Source organism: Oncorhynchus keta, chromosome 21 (genome assembly GCF_023373465.1).
Source record: "Oncorhynchus keta strain PuntledgeMale-10-30-2019 chromosome 21, Oket_V2, whole genome shotgun sequence".
NCBI classification, from domain to species: Eukaryota; Metazoa; Chordata; class Actinopteri; order Salmoniformes; family Salmonidae; genus Oncorhynchus; species Oncorhynchus keta.
The window spans coordinates 59,557,506-59,570,107 of NC_068441.1; the positions used below are offsets into that span (position 1 = coordinate 59,557,506).

A 12,602-nucleotide genomic window follows, 5' to 3' on the forward strand; every position below is an offset into this window, starting at 1 on the left:
ACAGACTCATCAATATCTACAACAGACAGACTCATCAATATCTACAACAGACAGACAGACTCATCAATATCTACAACAGACACTCATCAATATCTACAACAGACAGACTCATCAATATCTACAACAGACAGACTCATCAATATCTACAACAGACACTCATTAATATCTACAACAGACACTCATCAATATCTACAACAGACAGACTCATCAATATCTACAACAGACAGACTCATCAATATCTACGACAGACAGACTCATCAATATCTACAACAGACAGACTCATCAATATCTACAACAGACAGACTCATCAATATCTACAACAGACAGACTCATCAATATCTACAACAGACAGACTCATCATTATCTACAACAGACACTCATTAATATCTACAACAGACACTCATCAATATCTACAACAGACAGACTCATCAATATCTACAACAGACAGACTCATCAATATCTACAACAGACAGACTCATCAATATCTACAACAGACAGACAGACTCATCAATATCTACAACAGACAGACAGACTCATCAATATCTACAACAGACAGACAGACTCATCAATATCTACAACAGACAGACTCATCAATATCTACAACAGACAGACTCATCAATATCTACAACAGACAGACTCATCAATATCTACAACAGACAGACAGACTCATCAATATCTACAACAGACAGACAGACTCATCAATATCTACGACAGACAGACTCATCAATATCTACGACAGACAGACAGACAGACTCATCAATATCTACGACAGACAGACTCATCAATATCTACAACAGACAGACTCATCAATATCTACGACAGACAGACAGACTCATCAATATCTACAACAGACAGACTCATCAATATCTACAACAGACAGACTCATCAATATCTACAACAGACAGACTCATCAATATCTACGACAGACAGACTCATCAATATCTACAACAGACAGACTCATCAATATCTACAACAGACAGACTCATCATTATCTACAACAGACACTCATTAATATCTACAACAGACACTCATCAATATCTACAACAGACAGACTCATCAATATCTACAACAGACAGACTCATCAATATCTACAACAGACAGACTCATCAATATCTACAACAGACAGACAGACTCATCAATATCTACAACAGACAGACAGACTCATCAATATCTACAACAGACAGACTCATCAATATCTACAACAGACAGACTCATCAATATCTACAACAGACAGACTCATCAATATCTACAACAGACAGACAGACTCATCAATATCTACAACAGACAGACAGACTCATCAATATCTACAACAGACAGACTCATCAATATCTACAACAGACAGACTCATCAATATCTACAACAGACAGACAGACTCATCAATATCTACAACAGACACTCATCAATATCTACAACAGACAGACTCATCAATATCTACAACAGACAGACAGACTCATCAATATCTACCACAGACAGACTCATCAATATCTACAACAGACAGACAGACTCATCAATATCTACAACAGACAGACTCATCAATATCTACAACAGACAGACTCATCAATATCTACAACAGACAGACAGACTCATCAATATCTACAACAGACAGACAGACTCATCAATATCTACAACAGACAGACTCATCAATATCTACAACAGACAGACTTATCAATATCTACGACAGACAGACTCATCAATATCTACAACAGACAGACTCATCAATATCTACAACAGACAGACTCATCAATATCTACAACAGACAGACTCATCAATATCTACGACAGACAGACTCATCAATATCTACAACAGACAGACTCATCAATATCTACAACAGACAGACTCATCAATATCTACAACAGACAGACTCATCAATATCTACAACAGACAGACTCATCATTATCTACAACAGACACTCATTAATATCTACAACAGACACTCATCAATATCTACAACAGACAGACTCATCAATATCTACAACAGACAGACTCATCAATATCTACAACAGACAGACTCATCAATATCTACAACAGACAGACAGACTCATCAATATCTACAACAGACAGACAGACTCATCAATATCTACAACAGACAGACTCATCAATATCTACAACAGACAGACTCATCAATATCTACAACAGACAGACTCATCAATATCTACAACAGACAGACAGACTCATCAATATCTACAACAGACAGACAGACTCATCAATATCTACGACAGACAGACTCATCAATATCTACGACAGACAGACAGACAGACTCATCAATATCTACGACAGACAGACTCATCAATATCTACAACAGACAGACTCATCAATATCTACGACAGACAGACAGACTCATCAATATCTACAACAGAGACACTCATCAATATCTACAACAGACAGACTCATCAATATCTACAACAGACAGACTCATCAATATCTACAACAGACAGACTCATCAATATCTACAACAGACAGACTCATCAATATCTACAACAGACAGACTCATCATTATCTACAACAGACACTCATTAATATCTACAACAGACACTCATCAATATCTACAACAGACAGACTCATCAATATCTACAACAGACAGACTCATCAATATCTACAACAGACAGACTCATCAATATCTACAACAGACAGACAGACTCATCAATATCTACAACAGACAGACAGACTCATCAATATCTACAACAGACAGACTCATCAATATCTACAACAGACAGACTCATCAATATCTACAACAGACAGACTCATCAATATCTACAACAGACAGACAGACTCATCAATATCTACAACAGACAGACAGACTCATCAATATCTACGACAGACAGACTCATCAATATCTACGACAGACAGACAGACAGACTCATCAATATCTACGACAGACAGACTCATCAATATCTACAACAGACAGACTCATCAATATCTACGACAGACAGACTCATCAATATCTACAACAGACAGACTCATCAATATCTACAACAGACAGACAGACTCATCAATATCTACCACAGACAGACTCATCAATATCTACAACAGACAGACTCATCAATATCTACAACAGACAGACTCATCAATATCTATGACAGACAGACTCATCAATATCTACAACAGACAGACTCATCATTATCTACAACAGACACTCATCAATATCTACAACAGACAGACTCATTAATATCTACAACAGACAGACTCATCAATATCTACGACAGACAGACTCATCAATATCTACAACAGACAGACTCATCAATATCTACAACAGACAGACTCATCAATATCTACAACAGACAGACAGACTCATCAATACCTACAACAGACAGACAGACTCATCAATATCTACAACAGACAGACTCATTAATATCTACAACAGACAGACTCATTAATATCTACAACAGACAGACTCATCAATATCTACAACAGACAGACTCATCATTATCTACAACAGACAGACTCATCAATATCTACAACAGACAGACTCATCAATATCTACAACAGACAGACTCATCAATATCTACAACAGACAGACTCATCAATATCTACAACAGACAGACAGACTCATCAATATCTACAACAGACAGACTCATCAATATCTACAACAGACAGACAGACTCATCAATATCTACAACAGACAGACTCATCAATATCTACAACAGACAGACTCATCAATATCTACAACAGACAGACAGACTCATCAATATCTACAACAGACAGACAGACTCATCAATATCTACAACAGACAGACTCATCAATATCTACAACAGACAGACTTATCAATATCTACGACAGACAGACTCATCAATATCTACAACAGACAGACTCATCAATATCTACAACAGACAGACTCATCAATATCTACAACAGACAGACTCATCAATATCTACGACAGACAGACTCATCAATATCTACAACAGACAGACTCATCAATATCTACAACAGACAGACTCATCAATATCTACAACAGACAGACTCATCAATATCTACAACAGACAGACTCATCATTATCTACAACAGACACTCATTAATATCTACAACAGACACTCATCAATATCTACAACAGACAGACTCATCAATATCTACAACAGACAGACTCATCAATATCTACAACAGACAGACTCATCAATATCTACAACAGACAGACAGACTCATCAATATCTACAACAGACAGACAGACTCATCAATATCTACAACAGACAGACAGACTCATCAATATCTACAACAGACAGACTCATCAATATCTACAACAGACAGACTCATCAATATCTACAACAGACAGACTCATCAATATCTACAACAGACAGACAGACTCATCAATATCTACAACAGACAGACAGACTCATCAATATCTACGACAGACAGACTCATCAATATCTACGACAGACAGACAGACAGACTCATCAATATCTACGACAGACAGACTCATCAATATCTACAACAGACAGACTCATCAATATCTACGACAGACAGACAGACTCATCAATATCTACAACAGACAGACTCATCAATATCTACAACAGACAGACTCATCAATATCTACAACAGACAGACTCATCAATATCTACGACAGACAGACTCATCAATATCTACAACAGACAGACTCATCAATATCTACAACAGACAGACTCATCATTATCTACAACAGACACTCATTAATATCTACAACAGACACTCATCAATATCTACAACAGACAGACTCATCAATATCTACAACAGACAGACTCATCAATATCTACAACAGACAGACTCATCAATATCTACAACAGACAGACAGACTCATCAATATCTACAACAGACAGACAGACTCATCAATATCTACAACAGACAGACTCATCAATATCTACAACAGACAGACTCATCAATATCTACAACAGACAGACTCATCAATATCTACAACAGACAGACAGACTCATCAATATCTACAACAGACAGACAGACTCATCAATATCTACAACAGACAGACTCATCAATATCTACAACAGACAGACTCATCAATATCTACAACAGACAGACAGACTCATCAATATCTACCACAGACACTCATCAATATCTACAACAGACAGACTCATCAATATCTACAACAGACAGACTCATCAATATCTACAACAGACAGACTCATCAATATCTACAACAGACAGACTCATCAATATCTACAACAGACAGACAGACTCATCAATATCTACAACAGACAGACTCATCAATATCTACGACAGACAGACTCATCAATATCTACAACAGACAGACTCATCAATATCTACAACAGACAGACTCATCAATATCTACGACAGACAGACTCATCAATATCTACAACAGACAGACTCATCAATATCTACAACAGACAGACAGACTCATCAATATCTACCACAGACAGACTCATCAATATCTACAACAGACAGACAGACTCATCAATATCTACAACAGACAGACTCATCAATATCTACAACAGACAGACTCATCAATATCTACAACAGACAGACAGACTCATCAATATCTACAACAGACAGACAGACTCATCAATATCTACAACAGACAGACTCATCAATATCTACAACAGACAGACTTATCAATATCTACGACAGACAGACTCATCAATATCTACAACAGACAGACTCATCAATATCTACAACAGACAGACTCATCAATATCTACAACAGACAGACTCATCAATATCTACAACAGACAGACTCATCAATATCTACAACAGACAGACTCATCAATATCTACAACAGACAGACTCATCAATATCTACAACAGACAGACTCATCAATATCTACAACAGACAGACAGACTCATCAATATCTACAACAGACAGACTCATCAATATCTACAACAGACAGACAGACTCATCAATATCTATGACAGACAGACTCATTAATATCTACAACAGACAGACAGACTCATCAATATCTACGACAGACAGACAGACAGACTCATCAATATCTACGACAGACAGACTCATCAATATCTACAACAGACAGACTCATCAATATCTACGACAGACAGACTCATCAATATCTACAACAGACAGACTCATCAATATCTACAACAGACAGACAGACTCATCAATATCTACCACAGACAGACTCATCAATATCTACGACAGACAGACAGACTCATCATTATCTACAACAGACAGACTCATCAATATCTACGACAGACTCATCAATATCTACAACAGACAGACAGACTCATCATTATCTACAACAGACAGACTCATCAATATCTACGACAGACAGACTCATCAATATCTACAACAGACAGACTCATTAATATCTACAACAGACAGACTCATCAATATCTACGACAGACAGACTCATCAATATCTACAACAGACAGACAGACTCATCATTATCTACAACAGACAGACTCATCAATATCTACGACAGACAGACTCATCAATATCTACAACAGACAGACTCATTAATATCTACAACAGACAGACTCATCAATATCTACGACAGACAGACTCATCAATATCTACAACAGACAGACTCATCAATATCTACAACAGACAGACTCATCAATATCTACAACAGACAGACTCATTAATATCTACAACAGACAGACTCATCAATATCTACGACAGACAGACTCATCAATATCTACAACAGACAGACTCATCAATATCTACAACAGACAGACTCATCAATATCTACAACAGACAGACTCATCAATATCTACAACAGACAGACAGACTCATCAATATCTACAACAGACAGACAGACACATCAATATCTACAACAGACAGACTCATCAATATCTACAACAGACAGACTCATCAATATCTACAACAGACAGACTCATCAATATCTACAACAGACAGACTCATCAATATCTACAACAGACAGACTCATTAATATCTACAACAGACAGACAGACTCATCAATATCTACAACAGACAGACTCATTAATATCTACAACAGACAGACAGACTCATCAATATCTACAACAGACAGACTCATTAATATCTACAACAGACAGACAGACTCATCAATATCTACAACAGACAGACTCATCAATATCTACAACAGACAGACTCATCAATATCTACAACAGACAGACTCATCAATATCTACAACAGACAGACTCATCAATATCTACAACAGACAGACTCATCAATATCTACAACAGACAGACTCATCAATATCTACAACAGACAGACTCATTAATATCTACAACAGACAGACAGACTCATCAATATCTACAACAGACAGACTCATTAATATCTACAACAGACAGACAGACTCATCAAAATCTACAACAGACAGACTCATCAATATCTACAACAGACAGACTCATCAATATCTACAACAGACACTCATCAATATCTACAACAGACAGACTCATTAATATCTACAACAGACAGACTCATCAATATCTACAACAGACAGACTCATCAATATCTACGACAGACAGACTCATCAATATCTACAACAGACACTCATCAATATCTACAACAGACAGACTCATCAATATCTACGACAGACAGACTCATCAATATCTACAACAGACAGACAGACTCATCGATATCTACAACAGACAGACTCATCAATATCTACAACAGACAGACTCATCAATATCTACGACAGACAGACAGACTCATCAATATCTACAACAGACAGACTCATCAATATATACAACAGACAGACTCATCAATATCTACGACAGACAGACTCATCAATATCTACAACAGACAGACTCATCAATATCTACGACAGACAGACTCATCAATATCTACCACAGACAGACAGACTCATCAATATCTACAACAGACAGACAGACTCATCAATATCTACAACAGACAGACAGACTCATCAATATCTACAACAGACAGACAGACTCATCAATATCTACAACAGACAGACAGACTCATCAATATCTACAACAGACAGACAGACTCATCATTATCTACAACAGACACTCATCAATATCTACAACAGACAGACTCATCAATATCTACAACAGACACTCATCAATATCTACAACAGACAGACTCATTAATATCTACAACAGACAGACAGACTCATCATTATCTACAACAGACACTCATCAATATCTACAACAGACAGACTCATCAATATCTACAACAGACACTCATCAATATCTACAACAGACAGACTCATCAATATCTACAACAGACAGACAGACTCATCAATATCTACAACAGACACTCATCAATATCTACAACAGACAGACTCATCAATATCTACAACAGACACTCATCAATATCTACAACAGACAGACTCATTAATATCTACAACAGACAGACTCATCAATATCTACAACAGACAGACTCATCAATATCTACAACAGACAGACAGACAGACTCATCAATATCTACAACAGACAGACTCATCAATATCTACGACAGACACTCATCAATATCTACAACAGACAGACTCATCAATATCTACAACAGACAGACAGACTCATCATTATCTACAACATACACTCATCAATATCTACAACAGACACTCATCAATATCTACAACAGACAGACTCATCAATATCTACGACAGACAGACAGACAGACTCATCAATATCTACAACAGACAGACTCATCAATATCTACAACAGACAGACAGACTCATCAATATCTACCACAGACAGACTCATCAATATCTACAACAGACAGACAGACTCATCAATATCTACAACAGACAGACAGACTCATCAATATCTACAACAGACAGACAGACTCATCAATATCTACAACAGACAGACAGACTCATCATTATCTACAACAGACACTCATCAATATCTACAACAGACAGACTCATCAATATCTACGACAGACAGACAGACAGACAGACAGACAGACAGACAGACAGACAGACAGACAGACAGACAGACAGACACATCAATAGCTACAACAGACAGACTCATCAATATCTACAACAGACAGACTCATCAATATCTACAACAGACAGACTCATCAATATCTACGACAGACAGACAGACAGACTCATCAATATCTACAACAGACAGACTCATCAATATCTACAACAGACAGACTCATCAATATCTACAACAGACAGACACATCAATAGCTACAACAGACAGACTCATCAATATCTACAACAGACAGACTCATCAATATCTACAACAGACAGACTCATCAATATCTACAACAGACAGACAGACTCATCAATATCTACAACAGACAGACAGACTCATCAATATCTACAACAGACAGACTCATCATTATCTACAACAGACACTCATCAATATCTGCAACAGACAGACTCATCAATATCTACAACAGACAGACTCATCAATATCTGCAACAGACAGACTCATCAATATCTACAACAGACAGACAGACAGACTCATCAATATCTGCAACAGACAGACTCATCAATATCTACAACAGACAGACTCATCAATATCTACAACAGACAGACAGACAGACTCATCAATATCTGCAACAGACAGACTCATCAATATCTACAACAGACAGACTCATCAATATCTGCAACAGACAGACTCATCAATATCTACCACAGACAGACTCATCATTATCTACAACAGACAGACTCATCAATATCTACAACAGACAGACTCATCATTATCTACAACAGACAGACTCATCAATATCTGCAACAGACAGACTCATCAATATCTACCACAGACAGACTCATCATTATCTACAACAGACAGACTCATCAATATCTGCAACAGACAGACTCATCAATATCTACAACAGACAGACTCATCAATATCTGCAACAGACAGACTCATCAATATCTACAACAGACAGACTCATCAATATCTACGACAGACAGACAGACAGACTCATCAATATCTACAACAGACAGACAGACTCATCAATATCTACAACAGACAGACTCATCATTATCTACAACAGACACTCATCAATATCTACAACAGACAGACTCATTAATATCTACAACAGACAGACTCATCAATATCTACGACAGACAGACTCATCAATATCTACCACAGACAGACTCATCAATATCTACAACAGACAGACAGACAGACTCATCAATATCTACGACAGACAGACTCATCAATATCTACAACAGACAGACTCATCAATATCTACAACAGACAGACTCATCAATATCTACAACAGACAGACTCATCAATATCTACAACAGACAGACTCATCAATATCTACGACAGACAGACTCATCAATATCTACAACAGACAGACAGACTCATCAATATCTACAACAGACAGACAGACTCATCAATATCTACGACAGACAGACAGACAGACTCATCAATATCTACGACAGACAGACTCATCAATATCTACAACAGACAGACTCATCAATATCTACAACAGACAGACTCATCAATATCTACGACAGACAGACTCATCAATATCTACAACAGACAGACAGACTCACCCATATCTACAACAGACAGACTCATCAATATCTACAACAGACAGACAGACAGACAGACAGACAGACAGACAGACAGACAGACAGACCACTGTGACCACTGTGACCACTGTGACCACTGTGATAGCTCAACCCATAAGGACATGATGGGATATAGAACAGCCCTGTATATAAAGTATGTGAGACGCTGGGTGATGTCAGTCCGTACCTCTGCAGGTGTGTCCGGTGGTTGACATGGTGTATCCGTTAGGGGGACAGGCACACTGATAGCTCCCTGGGATGTTCACACACTGGAACACACACAGGTTGCCAACACTCTGGGAACACTCATCAATATCTGCAATAGAGAGACATGTCAATAAAAACACAGTGGCTATTGGCAACATGGTGGTAGAGCTGTCATGGTGTGATACCTTCACAGGTGTGTCCGTCTTCCTTCAGGTAGAAGCCCTGTCTGCAGTAACATTGGTAGGACCCATAGATGTTAGCACACTCCTGACCACACGGACTAGAGTCACACTCATTCAGATCTGAGAAAGCGAGAGAGAGAAAGAGATTAACAACACAGCTGCCCAGATCAAGCAGTAGCAGTACAAGGGTATAACATCTATAGCAGAGACGGGAATGCTTATGGGGCAGGTGTTGCTGCAGACACAGAGCCCCGTCGATCCATCATGACTGGTCTGCCAATGCAACCACCCGAGGGGGTTTCAACAAGACGTCCCCCTGAGGCCAATCTGCTAGCCCCGGCCTGCTAGCTGTCTGAATCGCTGTGCCTCCAGCTCGCCGAGCTACTCACTGGACCCTATGATCACTCAGCTACACATGCCTCTCCCTAATGTCAATATGCCTCGTCTATTGCTGTTTTGGTTAGAAATGTTTGCCTTATTTCACTGTAGAGCCTCCAGCTCTGCTCAATATGCCTTAGCTAGCCCTGGGTGGCTTGGTGACTTGGTTGGTTGGGTGGCTTGGTGACTTGGTTGGCTGGGTGGCTTGGTGATTTGGTTGGCTGGGTGGCTTGGTGACTTGGTTGGCTGGGTGGCTTGGTGATTTGGTTGGCTGGGTGGCTTGGTGACTTGGTTGGTTGGGTGGCTTGGTGATTTGGTTGGCTGGGTGGCTTGGTGACTTGGTTGGCTGGGTGGCTTGGTGATTTGGTTGGCTGGGTGGCTTGGTGATTTGGTTGGCTGGGTGGCTTGGTGACTTGGTTGGCTGGGTGGCTTGGTGATTTGGTTGGCTGGGTGGCTTGGTGATTTGGTTGGCTGGGTGCTTGGTGATTTGGTTGGCTGGGTGGCTTGGTGATTTGGTTGGCTGGGTGGCTTGGTGATTTGGTTGGCTGGGTGGCTTGGTGATTTGGTTGGCTGGGTGGCTTGGTGACTTGGTTGGCTGGGTGGCTTGGTGACTTGGTTGGCTGGGTGGCTTGGTGATTTGGTTGGCTGGGTGGCTTGGTGATTTGGTTGGCTGGGTGGCTTGGTGATTTGGTTGGCTGGGTGGCTTGGTGACTTGGTTGGCTGGGTGGCTTGGTGATTTGGTTGGCTGGGTGGCTTGGTGATTTGGTTGGCTGGGTGGCTTGGTGATTTGGTTGGCTGGGTGGCTTGGTGACTTGGTTGGCTGGGTGGCTTGGTGATTTGGTTGGCTGGGTGGCTTGGTGATTTGATTGGCTGGGTGCTTGGTGATTTGGTTGGCTGGGTGGCTTGGTGACTTGGTTGGCTGGGTGGCTTGGTGATTTGGTTGGCTGGGGTGGCTTGGTGACTTGGTTGGCTGGGTGGCTTGGTGATTTGGTTGGCTGGGTGGCTTGGTGAGTTGGTTGGTTGGGTGGCTTGGTGATTTGGTTGGCTGGGTGGCTTGGTGACTTGGTTGGCTGGGTGGCTTGGTGATTTGGTTGGCTGGGTGGCTTGGTGATTTGGTTGGCTGGGTGGCTTGGTGACTTGGTTGGCTGGGTGGCTTGGTGATTTGGTTGGCTGGGTGGCTTGGTGATTTGGTTGGCTGGGTGGCTTGGTGATTTGGTTGGCTGGGTGGCTTGGTGATTTGGTTGGCTGGGTGGCTTGGTGATTTGGTTGGCTGGGTGGCTTGGTGACTTGGTTGGCTGGGTGGCTTGGTTGGCTGGGTGGCTTGGTGATTTGGTTGGCTGGGTGGCTTGGTGACTTGGTTGGCTGGGTGGCTTGGTGATTTGGTTGGCTGGGTGGCTTGGTGATTTGGTTGGCTGGGTGGCTTGGTGACTTGGTTGGCTGGGTGGCTTGGTGAT

General features: G+C 40.1%; 1 protein-coding gene across 3 annotated transcripts in view; it reads right to left on the reverse strand.

Moving 5' to 3' along the window:
• Positions 1–12,602, reverse strand: part of LOC118382591 (fibulin-2-like) — a 318,974-nt gene that overhangs the window by 93,555 nt on the left and 212,817 nt on the right. For all 3 annotated transcript variants that reach the window (XR_008075151.1, XM_052474537.1, XM_052474538.1), the window contains exons 12-13: positions 10,774–10,890; positions 10,569–10,697 (exon numbers count right to left, since the gene is read on the reverse strand). Coding sequence is in view for 2 of the 3 variants with exons in the window: in XM_052474537.1 (XP_052330497.1) it covers positions 10,569–10,697; positions 10,774–10,890 (246 nt within the window). In the remaining variant the exon portion in view is untranslated. The remainder of the gene's footprint in view (positions 1–10,568; positions 10,698–10,773; positions 10,891–12,602) is intronic.